The sequence below is a fragment of the Sarcophilus harrisii genome, chromosome 2 (assembly GCF_902635505.1).
Source record: "Sarcophilus harrisii chromosome 2, mSarHar1.11, whole genome shotgun sequence".
In the NCBI taxonomy this organism is placed as follows: domain Eukaryota; kingdom Metazoa; phylum Chordata; class Mammalia; order Dasyuromorphia; family Dasyuridae; genus Sarcophilus; species Sarcophilus harrisii.
This window is the reverse complement of record NC_045427.1, coordinates 572,706,624-572,730,520: the sequence shown is the minus strand read 5'-3', so window position 1 is coordinate 572,730,520 and position 23,897 is coordinate 572,706,624. Positions and strand designations below refer to the sequence as shown.

The window sequence follows — 23,897 nt, the reverse complement described above, 5'->3', positions numbered from 1 at the left end:
ACTGTTGAACCAATCATTAGTGGCCATCATTAGAAATTTCTAGATCTCAGAGGTGATCTATGATATTTTGGATGAAGTTTAACCTTAACAAAAAGATTCCCCTTACAATATTTATGTGCAAACAGCTCCTGATTTTCCTATCAAGGAAAAATAACTTTTGACAAGAAATCAATGCATTAATTTAGAATGCATGTTGCAGGAAATGGGTGAACAAGTATCTGAACATCATTCAGTGGTTATAGAACTAGGTTTTGATTTAAGCCAACTTTAAAAGTCCTGGTTATTTAAAAACCTAGCAAATCCATCTGGAGGCACATTTATCCCATATACAAGAATTCTTAGATTCTTCTCAAATAGTTCTTCCAGGTTAATTTTGACTATTTTATTGTATTTAGATAATTGATACTTTTAAACATCTGAAAATCACAAAAATCTACAAACTAGAGCAATATTAATATGATTTACAACTATCTAGGGCATGTGCTGCTTAGAAAACCAATAATTTAAGGCTGTTAAATTTTGTCCCTATCAATTGCATATTTTCAGTAGCCTAGCATTGGGTCTGATAAACAAGCAAAACACTCATGCCACAGACAGAGAGCTACCGGTCATGCTTAGAGTCTTTTTAAATGCACATAACTGAGGATGCAGAGTTCTGTTATTAGAGAACTCTTTGACATGTTATGAGAATGTTGCATAATAAAAGTATCATTGTGACCACAATATAAGATATGCAGTATGGCTTTAATCAACCTATTAAAATATCTGATGCTTGTCAGTCTTAACCATTGTCATATAAATTATAATCTTGAAAAGTTCACATTTTCAAGTTATGTGAACCAAGTTGGATTTCAGGTAGATGAGAATATCTTTCTCTCAAGGAAATGCCATGATCTTACCATCTCCTAACACACACAGTTAGGTCAGATCTCCTCTGAAACCTACAAAACTGTATCTTTGCTATTAAACAGAATGAAACAAACAGTGCAGTGAAATAGTTCAATTTTTAAATGATTATTTTTGTCATCATTGGTTATGTCTATTTATCTTTTCCTTGAGCAAATCTTCATTTAAAACATCAAAGAAAATATGTTTAAATGTTTCTAAGATAGTAACACTAAATGATTGTTTCCAGCAAAAGTTTAAAAAATAAGTCTAGATGTGGAATGATGGAAGGAGTTCAAAATAATCATTAAAAAAAATCACAGGATATTGATGGGATTATTCTAAGGATGAATCTTATTTTGATGCATGAAAAATACTTGAGCTGTCATGCCAACATAAGGGATACATATTATTCATAATCCATAAATGCTTAATTATAAAAACAGTGAGTCATGGCTAGATACAATCTAACAGTCCTGTGTAAGATGTAACTATGTATTATATGATCATTTCTGATATATTTATACATTCAGTCCTCATAAAAATTAAGCCAAATTTCTATGTCATAAATGGCATGAAATAAATACAGAAATTCATAAGAGGGTCTTATTCTGCTAGTGTACCACCATAGCATGCAAGTAACTATGCAGTCAATTGGAAACAGCAAAATGTCATTACCTCCTTGAAATTAAAAGAAAATGGAAAATACAGATCAAGTATTGAACATCAATTATAATTTAAAATCTTTTCTTCTTTAGTAAAATTGTCATTTATAAGAGGCTTGGACCCCTCTGCTGCTGTTCTTCACATTTAGTTAAGAAATTGCAATTCCAATCAAGCTCTTGGAAAAGTACTTAGCTTGAATCAACTGCTATCAGCCACATAAGAATAAGATCCAGTTCAACTTGTGTAGTGTAAAATCCTTTTTCTTTTCGTCTTGCTTGAGATGTTTCAGTCCTTGAGAATACAGTAAGCGTGGCTCCTTAAGGAGTTGTTAGCTCTAGGTCAGTACTCTGGTCATGGAGGCCCATCAGTATCTTGGTCTCATGTTTAGAGGCAAGAATGCTGTTGGCATTGGCGACCAAATGTTCTTCTTCAATCATTTTCTAAGTGAAACAGTTTGATTGTGAAGCTGAGGTCACACTGTAAATTGGGAAGTGTCAACTTTAAAATATAATTACATTTGTGGAAGGTACAGACAAAACAAAATTCAGTAACCAGGAGAGGAACACCAAATAAAGATTATAGTTTTGGCAAAACTGCAGGTAGGTCATTTTTGGTGTGAGGCAATGATTCTTAGGCAATTAAAATATTTCCATACTGGAACAGAAGCTTATATACTTGTAAAATAACAATTTATACTCTCTTTAGGTTTGAAATATTGGAGGCTGTTTTTGGAAAGAAGAGAGAAATTGATTGCTGGACAGGCTTTTCCATGCTCTATCAGCTCTGATAATGAGTTAGTCAGTTGGCATGGAAGGCAGGAATGTTCTCTTCACTCAGAATTCTAATAAGCCTCTTATGGAAGGGCACACGATCTCCACCAAACCTGGCTCAGCTGAGTCTGCTTTCCAGTTGGATAAATAATCTTCCTGTTTCCAGACTGTTTTCTGACATAATATGGTCCTATAAAAGAGTTTAATGTAATATCTACATTCTATTGACTTAGTGATTTGCTCTCACATTGATAGTGAGATAAAACAATATCTAAATCCATAGCAATGGGTTCAATTGTTGATTATGTTTGGTTAGTCTAAATTCACTTTTATGAAGAAAATGGTATAATTTTGACCATCCAGGAATCAAAAACAATTTTTTGTTTCAGTTTTATAACAATTCCTTTCCCCTCCCTCCCCAAAGAATGATACTTATCCCCTATCCTTGTCAGGGGAGTAATCTACATAGAGCTTTTTTTTTCCATGATTGATGCAAATGTATCTCTGATATGCTTAAGGTTATCGTAAAAATGGATGCTTGTTTGTGAACTTCAATTCTGTTGCTCTTATAAAAGATTATTTCATGTCCGTGTTTGGGTCCACAAAATGTTCTGGTTTGGAGTGCAGCTGAGTGCACATACGAAAGGACCAGGGCTTGGAACTTGTGATCAGTGATTTTTGCCTCCATTAAAACTGAGGCTGTGGGATAGCTTGCAATGGAAGCCATTTGAAAAGAACAATAACACAGACTATACAAGTGCAGTTTCTGGACCTCAGACACAAGTTCCTTGACGTGTAGAAAGGTGATGCTTTCGATTTCGAACGCCTGAAGATTTATCTTTACTATCTGCTGGCTTCTGTTGTGAAATGTCTATGAGAGCACTCGCAATTGCAAGACCTAGAAAAGAAACCAAGAAAAGATCTTAATATCTAGTCATATTATACTAAAGGAGATACAATTTTGTTTAATTTCTTGTCTGTCATATGAATTTTATTGTAAAGATTAAAGTTTTCAAATACTTTTTTTTTTATTATCCAAAATGCTTCTATAGCAAATCAATTCCAAAGTAACCTGGCCATTTAAAAAGAAAAGGCAATATTATTAATATGAGGAGAGGAACAACCATCTTTCAAAAATCCTTTTAGGGGGCAGCTAGATGGAGCAGTGGATAGAGTACCAGCCCTGAAGTCAGGAGGATCTGAGTTCAAATTCGACCTCAGACTTTTAACACTTCCTAGCAGTGTGACCCTGGGCAAATTACTTAACCTCACGTGCCCCAGGAAAAAAAAATCCTTTTAAATATTTATATTCAGGGTCTCACAAAATATCATATTCAGTTGTTCCAGTGGACTTACCCTTTTTTTTTAATACCTGAAAATGAGTTAATGTTGTGGGTATTCAACTAATGATATTTTGCAGGAAGGAAAGCACTTCTGAGCCATACTATGCAAAGAAAAAGCTTTTGTCTAGATGTGTTCTGTAGCATAAGAAAAGTATTCAAGATACTAAAAAAATCTTTGTCAAAATGGTCCTTTGTACATAAATGAGACCTTATTCTCAAGGATCTCACATTCTAAGTAAAGGGACACTGTATATACATATTAAGGAATAGTGGCCAGAGAATTTTAATTCACAATTCACAATTAACTGGGGGATGAGGGGGGAAATCTTTGCAATAAGTTTCTCTGATACAGATTTCATATTCAATATATATAAAGAATTGTCATTTCCTAATAGAGAAGTCATCAAAGCATATGAATAATCATTAGAAGAAAATCATACAAAAGACAAAATGTGAAAAATGCTCTAAATAATAATTAGAGAAATGAAAATTAAAGTAACTTGAGATTTCATCTCACATTTATCATACTAGTAGAGATGACAAAAGAGGAAAATGATAACTCTTGGGTGGGCTATGAGAACATAAATATAGTTTTAGATTTTGGTAGTTTTAGACATTCTGGAAGCAGTTTGGAAATATTTTTTTGAAACTTATTAAAATACACATACGTTTTGATCCAGCTATATCAATAGGAGACCTGTACAACCAAAAAAAAATAAAGAGGAAAAGGACGTGTATGTACAAAATTATTTATAGCTTCTCTGTTCAGTAATAGGCAAAAATTGGAGACTTAGGGACTGGTCTTCTATTGAGAAATGACTAAACAAGAAGTATATGAATTAAAATGGAATATTATTTTGCCACAAAAATTATGAAATGGAGAATTTCTGAGGAAATGATGAAGAGCTTTATGAATTAATACAGAGCAAAGTGAACAAAACTAGAACAATTTATTCACCATAATGACAACTTTATGGAGAAGAACAACTTTGAATTCTGATCACTGCAAACCAAGAGCTCAAAAGAATTAACAATAGCCAACACTTTTGTGGCACTTTGCAAAGTACTTTATGAATATTATCATTTTTATTCTCACAACAATCCTGGGAAGTCAGTGCTATTATTATCCCTCTTTTACTGAAACATAGTGACTTCCTCAAAATCATACAGCTAATCAAAGTGTCTGAACTCAGATCTTGACTTTGGGAACAATGCTCTAGCCATTTCTCATCTCTTGAGAATGAGGTGACAGACTTGAAAAAAGATGCATACATTTTAGAATTTATGAAACTAAAGAGACCTGTATTGAGGTAATTTGATTTTTAAAAAAATACTTAATGGGAGGGAAAAAGGGATATATTCATGAGAATATTTGTTTCTTTAAAAAAAATCATTAACTAAAACTGAAATTGCACTTGCTTGTAGGCCTAGTTAATGTGTTGGTTGGTTTTTGCTGAACTAGAGTTTTCTCTCTTTAATTTTTGTTTTTTTGTTAAATGATAGCTCTCTGGAGAGGGGTTCAGGAAAAAATGTATTTAGAAATGAGAGTAGTGTAAAGATATATACTCACACATATATGTATAAGTGTATATATATATATATATATGCAAATATATACAGAAATATGTATATATTTGCATGTGTAACACATGCATATACATACACATTTATATCTATTTGTAAAGAAACAGAGATAAAAAGAATCTGTTCCCTTCATTTGATTGGAAAAATTAAGATGGTAAAAAAAAATAAATTTCCCAACTTGAATATATAATCTCTAATACATTCCTTACATCCCACAACTGATCTTCATAGGCCGATTGACTTTGTGACCTCTGAGATTCTTGGAAGAAACAAAATTCCCTGAATAATTTTCCACTGAAACAACAGGCTGGGCTCCTTTCTTTCTGAGTCAGTGAAATCTGATGAGCTACTTTAATTTTGCCCATGGTCTTCAAGGGAGGAGTTCTGATCTCCAGGCTGAAGGAATCCTCTTCATTGATAAGCAAATAGTTTTCAGTTAATACGAAGTCAGGTGTTGGACTTGAAATTAATTCTTCCCTTTTTTTTTTTTTCTTTGATCTTTGCAGGTATATCACATGACTCAGTGCTCCTAGAAACAAACTTTATCTCCCCCCCTCTCTCCCAAGCCTCTCCAAATATCATGGTCTCATTTAAGATTTCAAAAATTGGTGAAGCTCTTATGGATTTTTGGTAGGTTCTTTTTCTAGTTATGCTATCAAATATTGCTTGCTGAGGCTAGAACACTGGGATATCATACAAATGTGATGGCAAAGGAATTAGGGAAGTTGGCAAAACAGGAAACAAACTAAGATAGAGTAGGGTCACAGAAACTACAGAAGGTATCAACAATGTTAAAGATTGTATAGGAGATTAGATCCAAGAAAAGCTGTTGAATTTAACCAGAAATTAGAGTGCTTAGTTTTGTACCTTTCATTGATGGAGTAAGAGTCAATAGGATATATATCAATGTTCATAGTCAGGGAGACCTGGATTCTACTTCTGTCCCTGACACAACAAACAAGGCTGTGTGACAAGTAAGTCACTCACTTCATCTCAGTTTTCTAGATAAGTTTCTGAGACTGTAAATTGCCAAAAAAGTATTGATTTATATTGGCAGAGATTCTTTGTCTTTGAAATCCCCTATATCAATGAAATTACAAGATTACTCTCTAACCTAGCAATACAATTTTTCACATTAAAAAATGTTTTCCTAATAGCAATTTTGATGGGAAGATACACATATAATAATCTCTTGCACAAATGCATAAACAGACACAGGAAAGTTATGACCTGTCCATAGCTACATGACTCTAAATGTGGTGGACTCAGGTCCCATCTACTGAATCTAATAATAGAAAACTGACTATTTGAGAGATTCATTTGAACAGAAGTCATGGTGATTAAGAAGAAAATGGAATGATAAGAGAGTAGGCATAGTGTATAGATATGTTTGAAAAGCTTGGTAGTAAAAAAGGAAGATATATATAGACTGTTACTTGAGGGAACAGCAAGATCATGTAAAGATTCATTTAAAATAGATCCATATTTGTTTAAAGACAAATGAGAAGGATCTTAGGGAAGGGGAAAATAGAGATGATAAACACTGATATGCCCTTTCCCTTCTCACTTCACATAGCATTTGTTTGTTTCTCTCAGCTATACGCTAATGTACAAATGTATTTTAGGTTTCATGAGGGAAGGAAACACATCTTACATTTTCTTCCTTCTATCAACTAACAGAGTACTTAGCACTCAATTAAAATTGAAAAATTTGTTTGTGATATGAATGAATTAAATGAAGGCTGCTAATTATTATTATATTTTATGCTAATTATTAATATATTTTGAGTACTAATAATTCATTGCTGTTTTCAGCTTACTAAATAGAACTTTTAAGATTAAATTAATGCATACAAATTCCAAATGTAGTTAATTTGCAATCAGACACCAGTTTGTTATAGGGAGAATTTGGTTCCCAAAATGTTAAATCTATAATAAACACCAGGATATAGTAGCAGATCTCTTCTTCCTCCCTCCTCCTCCTTTCTCTCCCCTTTTCCCTCCTCCTCCCTTCCTTGTTCATGTTCTTCTTGTTATCCTCTTTTTCTTCCTTTTCCTCCTTCCTTTTCCCTTCTTCCTTCTGCTTCCTTATTCTTCCTCTTCTTTTCTTGTTCTTTTCTTCCTCCTCTTCTTTCTCTTCCTTTCACTACTTACTACCCATATGGTCATTAGAAGATGACATTACCTATTTGAGCCTGAATTTCTTTGTAAAACTAAAAGGTTTGGACCAGATAATCTCTCTGTTTCTTTCTCTTTCTAAATCTTTTTATCCTATGACCTCATGAATTGTTTTTACTATACTCAGCCTGAATCAACAAGGCAAATACAGCCCTCTGAATGTGTGCCACTGAATATCTCAGTCAGTTTTTCAAGTAACTTTTTCCATGCAATAACTATCTTTACTTTTTTTTTTTTTTTTTGGTTGAGGCATTTGGGATTAAGTGACTTGCCCAGGGTCTCACAGCTAGCAAGTGTTACTTGCCTGAAGCCAGATTTGAACTCGGGTCCTTCTGACTTCAGGGTTGGTGCTACTATCATTATTTTTAAAATCATTGACTGGAGGAGCAAAATTACACTTTACAATTATAGACTTAACTCCATATATCTGCTGCAAGAGAACTCACAGGCTTATGACTCAGGTTTAAGTGACAGGAAACCCTCAAAAGCAAAGACTGAATGCTACCTCCTCCCAGCTCCTCCATCCACAGAAAGTGACAAATACTTATTCTACTGAGCAACAATAAGGAAGGAAAAAAGGGAAATGGATAGAAGTCTTGGGAAAAGGAAGAAAATGCACATTATTCAATGAATTCAAAGATATAAGTTAGATAGAAACAAAGTTTAGGGTTCCAATTGAAAGGGGAACAGAAACTCATTTGAGGCCAGTCCTCTCCCCTCAGAAGATACTCAATGGAGGAATAGGTCTCAGGTTTACATGCAGGTAATCTACTGGAAGAAAGCTGAAATATCCAGCATCCTAGACTCAGATATCTGTACAATGCATGAGAGAAGAGCAAAAGGATGAGGAGGATTAACAAAGATAAATGAAAGGGGAATACAAGAGAGAAGCTAAAAGATCAAGGGAAAGAACTTGAATAAAATAACTTGAATAAAAATTTAACACACAAGCATATCAATCACAGAACAGATTTTAAAAGCATAAAGAAAAATGAATAAAACTTCTGCAAGAAATTAAAGCATGTCAAATACATTATATTATAAAGGAAAACAAAGCAATTTTATCTTATTACCAAAAACATGTACTTCCCAAAGACCATGAGACAAATGATTCATAAGAGAAATAAAACTCTTAAAGAAAAAATTGCAATAATGTTTAGGATTAACACCAAAGTTCTCAATGCAAAGCTAAAAAAATAGCAAAGAAGGAAAAATAGAAAATATGATGGAGAACTTCCCAAAGGAAGAATCTGTTTAAGAGAGACAATAATATATTTGGGACACCAAAATACTACAGTGATGGAAATATTTTTCAGAAGAGAATTAAAGGGCAATAATGATTAAATAACACAAATTCTTTGTAGGTCAAAGAAAATGATCTTGAAAACACAAATGAGTTAAATGAAGAATCAAAGGTCTCCTTAAAAGAATATGAAAAATTTATAATTTATATTATAATGGCAAGAAATAATAAAAGAAAACTGTCAGGAACTTATATAAAATAGCAAAATATTGGTAAAAATAAATTAAGAGAATGCAAGATTGCTATTAGGAAAATTTTTTTAAAAAATCTTATGCTATAATCTCCAAGACATGAAGTAATTAAATTTAACAATGTTAACAGCAAACAGATTTTGCAAGCAACCAGGAAACATAATAAGTATGAAAGAAAGACAATTGAAATTAACATAGGATTATTTCATTTTTCATGAGAAATCAGAGGAGAAAATGGAGCAATATATTAAAAACAAACATAACCTGCAAATGTGAGCCTAATTACTAAAGAAAAATAAGTGGGATAAAATAAATAAGATATTTGAAAAACAGACAAATGAAAAACTAGGGATGAGCAAATTCTTGAAGTTGCAAACCACCAAATATAGAAAAAGGTCAATAAGAACAATTTGCAAGAAAAGACTAAGTAAGAAAATCAGTTATTTTATGTTTTTTTTTTTTAAGTAGAAAAAAACCGATTTCCATGGTAAAAACAAACGAACAAACACTAAAGTCTATCAAAGTTCTGATAAGGGACTAAAGTTTTAAAAGGAATCTAAAGAATCAGGAAATGTAATTATGGAAGAGTTGAAATGATAAATCAAATACTAACATCCTTGTATCAAAGTCTTTTTTGGGAGGTAGTGAGGTACAGTGAGAGTACAAATGAGGAAGAAGATGTTTGTGAGAGCAAAACAGATTGTATTAACTCTACTAAGTCTTTGGGTAAACAGTGAAGGAACATCAGTTCCTATACATTGTTCTTTAAAATGTGACGAGGTATTAGAGGAGAATGGGATGGATATAAAGGAGGATAAGGATTAGGAATATGGGAAGAAAATATCATTTAAAAACATTCCCATTAATGAAAAGATATTTGCTTTTCTCTGAGAGATGAAGACTTTGTGATAGACTTTGTATTGGGAAAGTTTGTGCAGTCTCATTTCACCCCAGGAAAGGGAATGTGTGAGTTCCTATGACAGTCAGCATCCAGTATGGTAAAATGGGGAACAGCATGCCAGAGATAGGATGTAGAATAGCATAATCTTAAAGACAGAGATTATGATAAGATAAATAGATGGGACCCGGGCTTATAATTTTATTTTATTTTTTATTTTTTTATTATGACTTTTTATTGACAGTACATATGCATAGGTAATCTTTTACAACATTATCCATTGCACTCACTTCTGTTCTGATTTTTCCCTTTCCTCCCTCCACCCCCTCCCCTAAATGGCAGGCAGTCTTATACATGTTAAATAAGTTATAGTATATCCTAGATACAATATATGTGTGCAGAACCAAACAGTTCTCTTATTGCACAGGAAGAATTGGATTCAGAAGGTAAAAATAACCTGGGAAGAAAAACAAAAATGCAAACAGTTTACACTCATTTCCCAGTGTTCCTTCTCTGGGTGTAGCTGATTCTGTCCATCATTGATCAATTGGAACTGAATTAGATACTCTTTTTGTCAAAGATATCCACTTTCATCAGAATATATCCTCATACAGTATCGTTGTTGAAGTATATAATGATCTCCTGGTTCTGCTCATTTCACTCAGCATCAGTTCATGTAAGTCTTTCCAAGGCTCTCTGTATTCATCCTGCTGGTCATTTCTTACAGAACAATAATATTCCATAACATTTATACACCACAATTTATCCAATCATTCTCCAATTGATGGGCATCCATTCATTTTCCAGTTTCTTTCCACTGCAAAGAGGGCTTCCACAAAATTTTGGCACATACAGATCCCTTTCCCTTCTTTAGTATTTCTGTGGGATATAAGCCCAGTAATAGCTGCTGGATCAAAAGGTATGCACAATTTGATAACTTTTTGGGCATAATTCCAGATTGCTCTCCAGAATGGTTGGATTCATTCACAACTCCACCAACAATGCATCAATGTCCCAATTTTCCCACATCCCCTCCAACATTCATCATTATTTTTTCCTGTCCTTAGCCAATCTGACAGGTGTGTAGTGATATCTCAGAGTTGTCTTAATTTGTATTTCTCTGATCAACAGTGATTTGGAACACTCTTTCAATATGAGTGGAAATAGTATCAATTTCATCATCTGAAAATTGTCTGTTCATTCCTTTGACCATTTATCAATTGGAGAATGGCTTGATTTCGTAGAAATTAGAGTTAATTCTCTCTATATTTTGGAAATAAGGCATTTATCAGAACCTTTAACTGTAAAAATATTTTCCCAGTTTGTTGCTTCCCTTCTAATCTTGTTTGCATTAATTTTGTTTGTACAAAGGCTTTTTAATTTGATGTAATTAAAATTTTCTATTTTGTGATCAATAATGATCTCTAGTTCTTCTTTGGTCACAAATTCCTTCCTCCTCCACAAGTCTGAGAGGTAAACTATCCTATATTCCTCTAATCTATTTATGATCTCATTCTTTATGCCTAAATCATGGACCCATTTTGATCTTATCTTGGTATATGGTGTTAAGTGTGGGTCCATGCCTAATTTCTACCATACTAATTTCCAGTTTTCCCAGCAGTTTTTGTCAAATAATGAATTCTTATCCCAAAAGTTGGGATCTTTGGTTTTGCCAAACACTAGATTGCAATAGTTATTGACTATTTTGTCCTGTGAACCTAACTATTCCACTGATCAACTAATCTATTTCTTAGCCAATACCAAATGGTTTTGGTGACTGCTACTTTATAATATGGTTTTAGATCAGGTACAGCTAGGCCACCTTCATTAGATTTTTTTTTTCATTAATTCCCTTGAAATTCTGGACCTTTTGTTCTTCCATATGGATTTTGTTGTTATTTTTTTTAGGTCATTAAAATAGTTTCTTGGGAGTCTGATTGGTATAGCACTAAATAAATAGATTAGTTTAGCAGCGGTCCTCAGACTACAGCCCACAGGCCAGATACGGCAGCTAAGGACGTTTATCCCCTTCACCCAGGGATATGAAGTTTTTTTTTGTTTTACTATAGTCTGACCCTCCAATAGTCTGAGAGACAGTGAACTGGCCCCTATTTAAAAAGTTTGAGGATCCCTGGTTTTAGGGAGTATTGCCATCTTTATTATATTCACTTGGCCTATCCAAGAGCACTTAATATTTTTCCAATTATTTAAATCTGACTTTATTTGTGTGGAAAGTGTTTTGTAATTTTGCTCATATAATTCCTGACTTTCCTTTGGTAGATAGATTCCCAAATATTTTATTCTATCGACAGTTATTTTAAATGGAATTTCTCTTTGTATCTCTTGCTCTTGGATTTTGTTGATGATGTATAAAAATGCTGAAGATTTATGTGGATTTATTTTGTATCCTGCAATTTTGCTAAAGTTGTGAATTATTTCTAATAGCTTTTTGGTAGAATCTCTGGGTTTCTCTAAGTATACCATCATATCTGCAAAGAGTGATAATTTGGTTTCCTCATTACCTACTCTAATTCCTTTAATCTCTTTTTCAACTCTTATTGCTGAGGCTAGAATTTCTCATACAATATTAAGTAATAATGGTGATAGTGGGCAACCTTATTTCACTCCTGATCTTATTGGGAAAGGTTCCAATTTATTCTCATTGCATATGATGCTTACTGACGGTTTTAAATATATGCTCCTGACTATTTTAAGGTAAAGTCCATTTATTCCTACATTGCCAAGTGTTTTTATTAGGAATGGATGTTGGATTTTATCAAATGCTTTTTCTGCATCTATTGAGATGATCATATGGTTTTTGTTAATTTGGTTTTTAATACAGTCAATTATGCTAATAGTTTTCCTAATATTGCACCATCTCTGCATTCCTGGTATAAATCTTACTTGATCATCGTGTGTATCCTGGGGATGATTTTCTGTAATCTTTTTGCTAATATTATATTTAAGATTTTAGCATCAATATTCATTGGGGAGATTGGTCTATAATTTTCTTTCTGTTTTCAACCTACCTGGTCTAGGTATCAGTACCATGTCTGTGTCATAAAAGGAATTTGGTAGGACTCCTTCAATCCCTATTTTTTCAAATAGTTTATATAGCATTGGAGTTAATTGTTCTTTAAATGTTTAGTAGAATTCACATGTAAATCCATTTGGTCCTGGGGATTTTTTCTTAGGGAGTTGATTAAAAGCTCGTTCTATTTCTTTTTCTAAGATAGGACTGTTTAGGATATTTACTTCTTCCTCTATTAATCTGGGCAAGTGATATTTTTGAATATTCTTCCATTTCATTTAAGTTATCAAATTTATTGACATAAAGTTGGGCAAACTCCTAATTATTGCTCTAATTTCCTCTTCATTAGTGGAGAGTTCTCCCTTTTCATTTTTAAGACTAACAATTTGATTTTCCTCTTTCCTTTTTTAAATCAGATTTACTAAGGGTTTGTCTATTTTATTGATTTTTTCATGGAACCAACTCTTAGTTTAATAATTAATTCAATAGTTTTTTTACTTTCAATTTTATTAATCTCTCTCCTTTTATTTTTAGAATTTCAAGTTTAGTGTTTGACTGGGGGGGTTTAATTTGTTCCTTTTCTAGAATTTTTAGTTCTAAGCCTAATTCATTGACCTTCTCTTTCTCTATTTTATGCAAATAGGCCTCTAGAGATATAAAATTTCCCCTTATTACTGCTTTGGCTGCATCCCACACATTTTGGTATGATGTCTCATTATTGTGATTTTCTTGGGTGAAGTTATTAATTATGTCTATGATTTGCTGTTTCACCCAATCATTCTTTAGTATGAGATTATTTAGTTTCCAATTATTTTTTGTTCTATTTTCCCCTGGTTTTTTATTGAATGTAATTCTCATTGCATCATGTTCTGAAAAGGATTCATTTACTATTTCTGTCTTACTGCATTTGAGTTTGAGGTTTTTATGTTTTGATATATGGTCAATTTTTGTATAGGTTCCATGAACTGCTGAGAAGAAAGTATTCCTTTCTGTCTCCATTTAGTTTTCTCCAAAGATCTATCATATCTAATTTTTCTAGTATTCTATTTACTCTTTGACTTCTTTATTATTTATTTTGTGGTTTGATTTATCTAGTTCTGAGAGTGCAAGGTTGAGATCTCCCACTATTATAGTTTTGCTGTCTATTTCTTCTTAACTTCTCTTTTAGGAAATTAGATGCTATACCACTTAGTGCATATATGTTTAGTATTGATATTGCTTCATTGTCTATGTTACCTTTTAGTAAGATATAGTTTCCTTCCTTATCTCTTTTAATTAGATCAATTTTTGCTTTTGCTTGATCTGAGATAAGGATGGTTACCACTGCTTTTTTGACTTCACCTGAAGCATAGTAGATTCTGCTCCAACCTTTTACCTTTACTCTGTATGTATTACCCTGCTTCAAGTGTGTTTCCTGTAAACAACATATTGTAGGATTCTGGCTTTTAATCCAGTGTGTTAACCACTTCCTCTTTATGGGGGAGTTTACCCCATTCACATTTATAGTTAAAATTACTAATTCTGTGTTACTTACCATCTCATAAACCCCTGCTTATGCTTTTCTCCTTTTCTTCCCCTTTTCCCCCTTCCCCGGTATTAAACTTGTGAGCACCACTTGCTTCTCACAGGCCTCCCTTTTTATTATCCCTCCCTCTACCTTAGAGTTCCTCCCCCAACTTACCCCTTTTCCTCACAATTTTTGTATTCCTTTCCGCTTAGCTTAATCCTTCCCTTTTCACTTTTCCCCTCCCACTTTTCAATTAGATGGAAGAAGTTTCACCATAAATTGAATATGCCTAATATTTTTCTCTTTAAGCCAATTCTGATGAGAATATGATACACACTATGTTCATCCCCCTCCATTCTTTCTCTCAGATATAATAGGTTTTTCTTTGCCTCTTTGTGAGATGTAGTATCCCCACTTTACCCTTTTTCTGGTACCATTTCCTTTCCACCTCTAGTTTCTAGAACAAATTATACATGCGTTCTTTCTATATCTTTTTAGTTCCCAAGATTTCTTTTTACCTTTTTAGGTTTCTCTTGAGTTCTATATTTGGAGATCAAACTTTTTCTTTAGTTCCAATTTTTTCATTAGAAATAGATGAAATTCACTTATTTCATTGAATGTCCCTCTTCTTCCCTGGAAAAATGCTCATTTTGGCTGGGTAAGTTATTTTTGGCTGCATACCAAGTTCTTTAGCTTTTTGGAATATCAGATTCCAAGCCCTTCGATCCTTTAATGTGGATGCTGGTAGATCCAGGGTAATCCTTATTGTGGCTCCTCTATATTTGAATTGATTTTTTCTAGCAGCTTGTAATATTTTTTCCTTGTTTGATAGCTCTGGAATTTAGCCACTATATTTCTTGGAGTTTTGATTTTAAGGTCCCTTTTAGTAAGTGATCTATGAATTCTTTCAATGTCTATTTTATCCTCTGTTTCTATAACTTCTGGGCAGTTCTCTTTGATAATTTCCTGGCATATAGTGTCCAGGCTCTTTTTTTCATCATATTTTTCAGGGAGTCCAATAATTCACAGATTTTCTCTCCTAGATCTATTTTCCAGATCTGTTGTTTTCCCAAGAAGGTATTTGACATTTTTTTCCCCATTGTTTCATTTTTTTTGGTTTTGTTTGACTGATTCTTGGTGTCTCCTCGAATCATTCAATTCCATTTGTTCAAGTCTGATTTTCAATGAATTATTTTCTTCACTCACTTTTTTATATCTTTCTCTAATTGTCCAAATGAGTTTTTAAGTGAGTTGTTTTGTTCTATGGAATTTTTTTCCATTTTGCCAATTTTATTTTTTAGAGAGCTATTTTCTTTTTCCAAGTCACTAATTCTGTTTTTCAAGGATTTGATTTCTTTATCCACTCTATCTTTAAATGAGTGGGATGACTTCTCCAGATTCTCTTGCCAACTTTCCCTTTCCTTTTCCCATTTTTCTTCTAGTCCTCTTGTGAGAGATTTTTGAATTTCTTCTATGAGAGTCTTGTGTGTTAAGGTCCAGTTCATATACCCTTTTGGGGATTCATCTGGAGACAGTCTGTTTTTAGTGTCCTCAGGGTTTAAAGTCTGCTCTTTACCCATATAGAAGCTATCAATAGTTACAATCCATTTTAATTTTTTGCTCAATTTGTCAAAGAAGAATCAAAGAAAACAAACTAGCAAAAAACCAAATGGAGTCTTCCTTTTTTTGAGGGGGAGTGGGGCTGGATTGTATTACCGAGCTTTCTCTACAGACTGCAGGAGGCAGTAGTGAGGCACTAGCAGGACAGTAATGGCTGTGCTGCATCTGTGCTCTGAGACTCTGAGACTCTTGAGAGCATGTTAAGATACTACGGGTGTTCTGTGGCCAGGTCCTGAGAGACCCCAGCTTTTGGGGGTTATAGTCTTTACCTCCTGTGTTTACAGCTCTTCTGCTTGTCTACTGGCTTGCTTCCAGGGCAAAGTAGCCAACACTGTGTTAAAGATCTCCCCACAGAAATGGCTGAGATCACATCCCACCCTTGTCAGTCAGCTCTGTACTCTGTCTGCTGTGCTGCAGCTGCCTTCAGTCTGCGCCTGGTCTAACTACCCCTACCTGTGAGCAAAAACAGACTTTTTCTGGTGAATTTCAAGGATGTCTTCTGTTGATAATTATTTGTGGTTTTTTTTTTTTTTCAGTGAAGCACTAATTCCGAGGCCTTGTCATGAAATAAATTCTGAGAGCAAAGACAGAGATTAAATAAATGTGTGTGTCCTCTCCACCATCTTGGCTGCCAAGACTTAAAATTTTAGACAAAAATTCAACTTCTACAACTGACTCTGATTCCATCAGACAATGCCTAATGAATTACTGTTTCAAAGCACAGTAGAAAAAAAAGATGGGGAAATGCCATAACATGGAAATTGGACAAGAGATCTTAAACCAGATAGTTTAGAAGTATTATTCCTTTGAGTAACATAAAAAGGAAAAAACAAAAAAATAGCAGAAAATAAAATTAGGCAAATAACTTGAAGGAGAGAGAAATAATGACTGGTACAAAGAGCAAAGGAAAACTTTCTGGAGAATGGTACAGTAAAAGAAAAAAATAGAAATAAAAGATTTGAGGGGAAGCGGAAGGAAAAGATTAAACTACTTCCTTAACTAGATAGGAAAGTAAAGGACAAAAGAAGGTAAATAACTAAAATAAAAAAGGGAAACCAACAGCTTAGGCAAATTTTAAAAAATGGAATAAGGAAGGTTAATAGGAGTAGGTAGGAGGTAGGGAGATAGCCTTTGAGAAGAGACTAGCATCAAAGTAGTATAAATAAAACAAACCCCAGGAACCTAATGCAGAATTTAAACAAAAAGGGACATAAACATCAATAGTAAGGAAAAAATAGAGAAAAAAAGATGACCTTAATTGTCATGACTTTAAATAGGAATAACAATACAGCAAAACAAATGAGAGAAACTGAATGGGTAAGAAAACAAAACAACTTTTTCCTACATTCTACCACCCCTCCCACACAACAACACAACAACAACAAACCTCACATGTCCATTAATTGGTGAATGGCTCCAAGTTATGATATATAAATGTAAAGGAATAATATTTTGCTTTAAGAAGTGACAAGCAGGGACATTTCATAAAACCCTGGAAAGAATTACATGAACATGAACAGATGCTGAGTGAAGTAAATAGAACCAGAAGAATATTGCACATAGTAACGGCAACATTGTGTAATGATCAACTATGATAGACATTGCTCTTCTCAGCCATACAGTGATACAAGGTTTCCAAAGGCTCCTGATGGCATACTGACTACATCTAGTGAAAGGATTATGGAGTCTGAATACAAATCAATATATACTATTTTCACTTTGGGGGGTGTGGTTTTCCCCTTTTGTTCTGATTATTCTTTTACAACATGACTAACATGGAAATGTTTAATGTGATTGTACGTGTATAATCTATATCAGATTGCTTGCTGTTTTGGGGAAGGGAGAGAAGAGGGAAAATGGAATGTTAAAAACTATCTTTACATGTAATTGGAAAAAAACATGCTATTAAGGACAAAAAATACAAAACAAAACAAAACAAAAGTACAACCCCAAGACAACATATCTAAATAATAAAGACCTTAAAAGGTGATAGACTGTATTATAACTAAGGTAAAAGTTCAATCCAGGCACATACCATATAACTTTCCACAGATCTATTATATTTCTATCACAGTTTACTATCCTCCTACCATTCCATTCCTGGCCCCATCTAAAATAAAGACTGCCAAATACAAATAGTTTATGTCTCCTTTAATGTGGACAGAGACCACTTAAACTAATTTCAATCATCACAACATCCAAATATGAACTCATTTCATGCATTAAACTACCATATTACCTAGTCCAAGGAAACTCTGAAAATAATCCATTTTCCATTTGCACATGGCTGCAAATATTGCCTTACTGACAGAAGACCTACTGCCAGAAGGGAAATACACAGTTCTGGTTGCCAATACAGGAAATTCTGTGCTAATCCAAAGCTGTCACTGTATCTTTGTATATCAGGGTATGTGAAGGCCAAAGCCTAATTAAAGTAGAGCCTCTCACCAACATTTCCTGGATTCATTAATGATTTCTAAAATTGGATACATGCTCAGGTTGAAAATCATAAATCATAAACAGTATCTGACTGGCAAATAAGACAAAAGTGGTTGGATACAACTGTGTAAATCAGGCTTTTATTTATTTATTTATTTATTTTTTTGCTATTTGTGTCTTGTACACTTTTTGTGGGAAAGTTAAATTTATCATCATTTATAGATTCACCAGCATTAATGATATTTTGGGGAAAAAAATCCAAAATCTTAGAAAATTTTCAAAAGCATTTGTAAAGAGATTAGCATAGGTGGAATAAAAAGAGGCCATTGCATTTGGAGTCTCAGAATTGCCATTTCCTTTCTAGGTGATAGGGTCATCGATGGAAAGCTGAAAAGGACCTCGGAGGTAGTTAAATCTAATCTCCTCATCTTAAAGATGAAGAAACTTAGATTAGGGAACTTCAAGCAAGTCATTTAAATTCCCTGGGCCTCAGTTCCCTATCTTAAAAGAAAAAGGGCTAAACTGTAACATCTCTGAGGTCCCTTCTAATGAAAGATGCCATGATAACTAGATCAAACTCTTTCTAAATATTATACTCATTAGTAAATGTTGATGAATGCGGGTATCTAAATATGTTTAATAATGCTGTATAAGAAAATAATAACTTTTTCTCACTAATATCACTAAAATATTGATTATTGGTATGGTCATTAGTGGTACTGCGTCTGAGGTAGGGCAACTAGGTGGTATATTGGATAGATAGAATATTAGACCTGAAATCAGGAAGGCCTGAGTTCAAATGTGGCCTCAGACAGTTACAAGCGTCTGACTGTGGGTAAGTTAATTAACTTCAATTGCCTCAGTTTCCTTATCTATTAAGTGAACTGGAGAAGGAAATGGTAAATCATTCCAGTATTTGGGGACATAAAGTATTGACTGAAAAATGACTGAACAATAATAATTTCTGATGTAATATTGTGAACATTTCTTTGGCTTTGGGATCATAGATCTGCCCCTAAAAGGGATCTCTGAGATTTCCTACCAGTGGTGTCAAACCAATAGAAATGGATCTCTATTGGCTATATATAGACTTAAAAAGCCACAAATTAACATTATCTAGGCTATATTGTTTTTAAAAAGTTTTTCTTAAATTTTGTATTTTAATCTAGTTGAGGTCAGGACTAAGTTGTTCTGTTTGAGATCTCTGAGCATACAACAACCCTAATAATAGGTATGTACTTGAAGCACAGTTATTAGCATTTTTACAGAAGAAGAAACTAAAATGAGAGATTAAGTGGCTTGCTTAAGGTCACCCAGAAAATACATGGAAGGGCATGTCTATCAACCTTAAATCTTCTTATTCCAAAACCAGTCCTTTCTCCTCAGAACTCTAAGTGATAACAGATAGTTGAACATTTTTCTTTTTATTTAAAGAGAAACAAGTTTACTGTATTTTATTTAGGGTTCAATTTTCTTTTTCCCCCAAGAATTTCTTCTCTTTGATCTCAGCTGCATGCTGACTATCCCATTCTGCATAACACTAACAATACCCAGGGATGTTTCCTTCAATTTGAAGGCTACATCCTGGGGCATGCTGTTATAGTTCCATTAAAATTGGGTCACTATGGAAGATCATTTTTCAAAACGTCACACAAATCATCTGATGAAATCCACTTATTGTGTTCTCTAGGCCCAGCACAGTTCCTTGTTATCAAAGCAATACAATTAACTGGGGGAACAATTCATTATTTCAGACTGGCGGTCTAAAGGAATTTCATTTACCATGTCACGATGATGCACAGACGCTGCAGGCTAGCTGAATTTACATCAAAATACACGAGTAGATTCGATAAAATTGCTGGGGCTTAAATATTTATTATAAGCTTTACTTGTTTTTCAGTTTTAGTTCTTAAATATTAGACACTGAGATGTTCAGATTATTTAAATAGGAGACATATGATGAAGAAAGTGTCAAACCCTGCTCCATGTCCTGTTGAATTTTTCCATTGTCACCTGATATTTCCTTTGTAACAGCCTTTACCTCAAACTGATATTTGCAAACAGGCGAATTTTTTTCCAGCTGCTTTGGAACATCAGGAACCTAGTGGCAAAGAGTTTTAAAGAGAGCAATTCTCTTAGTGACCATTAGTCTTCAGGCCAGAAGACAGATGCGGTTTATAAAATCATAAGCCTATAAGTTCTTTCAATTTAAGTTATCATTGATGTTGCTTAAGTTCAAATGATACTTTTGAAGTACTTATGCTAAAATAAGATTTATTTTTCCTCTCTGATTCTGAGAAGGAAAAAAAAAGATAATTTTTTTTAATTCTAAAATTTGTAAACAGAATAACTTTTCTCCCAAAAGATGTTTAATGGAAAAAAAATGAAAATGAATTTATCAGGAGAAAAACATAGGCACAGTCACATTTATCTTTAGTAAAACTATAGTTTTCACTAATGAAAATAAAATGGTAATAGTAGATTCTTACTGATGTGTGGTTTTTTTTTACAATTATGCATAACAATTAATAAGTACAGTAATACAAAATAGTGCACCAGGTAAGGTTGCCTTAGAAGAATATATTCCCAATCTGTATACAAACACAGCACTTCAATTTTACATTTGAACAAAAGCCTCTGAAAAGTCATTCATTTTGAAATGCTCTCCTCCCAAGCCTGTGTAAATGCAAGCAGCACTATATATTTTAATTTTTTCCAGGAAAACAGCTTCATTAGGCATGAAAGGTTAATTGCAGGTTTAAGTGGAGTTCAGGGAACAGAGCATGGGTCTGTAGTGAATAGCACAAACTGCTACAGAAAGGCTGAATGAAAAGTATTATAAACTGTTTGCCCTGCTGAAATGTTTTACTATCTCATTTACTATCTGTCTTCTTTTACTGCTTGTATTTGTAGTTCTTCTAAACCTTTAATAGCTATAGTTTTATTTCACTGTAATCAGATTTAAATGGAAATACCATGCTGGGATGTTTAAATGCTTTTCCTCTGATTGTATATAGCTACATACTGTGGGAATGGAATCTTGGCCATCTTTCACATGATTAAGAAAGTAACTTTTGAAACTTTGGTGGTACCCTTATTAGTCTTGGAAATGTACATAGCATCATTTTCTTAGACAACTAAATAATCAGATTTCTAACTTGATCCAATACACAGGTTTCTACCTAATTAGAAAATGTTTAATTTGATCTTAATCATTATGAATGAAGGTCACCATCCATTTTTAGACACAGTTCCAAATGTATGTCAAAATTGGAACACTTGTAATACTGAAGACATTAGAGTGAATAGAGCCACAAGATTTAGAGCTACAGAAAGACTTAGAAAGACTTAAAATGTGGTCTGTTCTTAAAATCAGGTCTTAAAATATGGAACCATGGGATATCCAAGACCTTTTCAAAGGTCAAAACTCTTTCCAAAAATAATACTAAGACATTTTAATTTCAAATACAGCAAATATCAATAGATATATTATATATAAACAAAAACTCTTTGGCCTGTTTAATGATTTTATGATGCAAAGAGGTCATGAGACCCAAAGAATTGAAAATTTCTGATTTAGTCTAAATCACTTATTTTTAGAAACCCCAAAGTCATATAGATAGTAGAGGCAGATTTCAAATCTAGATCCTTGTAATTGGTTTCTTTTGTTTTGATAGATTACCAAAATTCTGTTTTCATATGATGAATATTAATAAAATTTATTTAAAGGAAAACAATTGTTTTAGTTTTAAGATGGCTTTTACTTTTCAGCATACCCATTATATATATATGTGTGTGTGTGTGTGTTTATATGTATAGATATATACATAAATACATATTAATGCAAATAAAATTATAAAACTTCTGTTCAAGTTATTTGAAATATATTATTATACATTATCAAGATGCCCCTAAGTCAGGATGTCCCCATCATGTTGCCTAGTACTTACTGAAGTGTATATGAGCTGCAGAAAGTAGTTGAGACTATAATGAGTAAAAAATGGAAATTATAGTCTCTAATTATTATTCAATACAGGTAATCATAGTGCTTAATGAGTATTGCTTCTTTCTAATCTAGTCTGTATCATTTGGAATTATGCATTGGCATGTGTTAATACTAGATTTATTTGATACAGTTTTCCTTTTTTATTTTATTTTATTTTTTGTTACTAAACTCCTATCTAGTAGGAACCTTATCCATAACCTACAACTCTTTCAGCAGGTTTAACCAGGATTTGAATTGTAGCATGAAAAGCTACCAAATTACCTTTTCCCAAACTTGTTAAAGAAATATTATCTAACCCTTTATTCCTTCAGCTATCTGCCTAAAAAAAGGTTTGGATTTAATATCAGTCCTAATTGACATTCGAATCACCCTAAGGTTAAGTACTTACCATTGCTCAAAGAAAGTAAGTTATGCTGTTCCCCAGGGATATTTTAACTTTATTTTTAGTGACAGTATTGTATTTTTCATTTGATTCAGACATTGCCATATTTAACCTACTATTTAAATTGCATTGGTTGATTGAAAATAGAATGACCATATTGTGGAACAAATATTGATCATGTTGTAAATATTCTCAGAGATACCAGGGCTCAGGCCACTAGTATGGTTTTTGAAGAACAAATCTTATCCTGAGTTTGTTTTCTTGGTAAAAATGAAGCACTGGATTTTGAGTTTAGAGGACCTGGGTTCAAGGTTTAAATACTACTTCTAAGCCGACAGACATTGGGCAAGGTGTTTTATTTCATTGAGGGTCAGTTTCCATATTTGTAAAATAGAGATAATAAAGTTGATATTACCTATCTTAAAAGGCTGTTTTAGGGTAGATATAGTGTGAAAATAGACACTAAAGTGCAATGTGTACTTAAAGCACATTGTGAATGTCAGGTATGATGGTGATAATGATGACCAACAGGCTAGAAGAACCAAGTCAGTAGTATAGAAATAATACCTGGGGACTAGGAAGGCTATTCTGTCACATATTCTTATTAACTTGCTTAGAAAGCACAGTCTAGTATATCAAATAAGAAAAGACAACTAACTAAATGGCAAAATCCAAAGACTTATGATCAAAGATGAACATTACTCTAGGGCAACATACTGAATGATCTGCTGGCTTAGTTCTATAAATGTTCTAGTATGACTTTGCTACTTTGGATAATGGAATGGAGAACTTGCTCTTGATGGCTGAAGATGTCTTTGTACATCGCTCTCTCTATATCTTATCAATATAATCATCCATATACACATTTTATATATGAGTGTGTATTTATATACAGATATATCTGCATAGATATATACATATGTATGTAGACTTGTTTATATGCACATACTTAAATTACACACCACTATAATACATATGTGTAATGTATATGTATATATAGACATATTTTATATCTATCTATATATATATCACAAAATTAAATGGATCTAAGTCCATGGTTGTAACATTGGAACAATAATACCAGATATGAAATA

The 23,897-nt window shown here is 33.2% G+C and overlaps 1 protein-coding gene across 1 annotated transcript in view; it reads right to left on the bottom strand.

The window, feature by feature from the left end:
• Positions 1 to 138: 138 nt before the first annotated feature.
• The window catches only part of ATRNL1 (attractin like 1), a 1,159,225-nt gene continuing 1,135,466 nt past the window's right edge, over positions 139 to 23,897 (bottom strand). Inside the window, exon 29 of the mRNA XM_031949462.1 lies at positions 139 to 3,219. Within this exon, the coding sequence (XP_031805322.1) occupies positions 3,095 to 3,219 (125 nt within the window). The 3' untranslated portion in view covers positions 139 to 3,094. The remainder of the gene's footprint in view (positions 3,220 to 23,897) is intronic.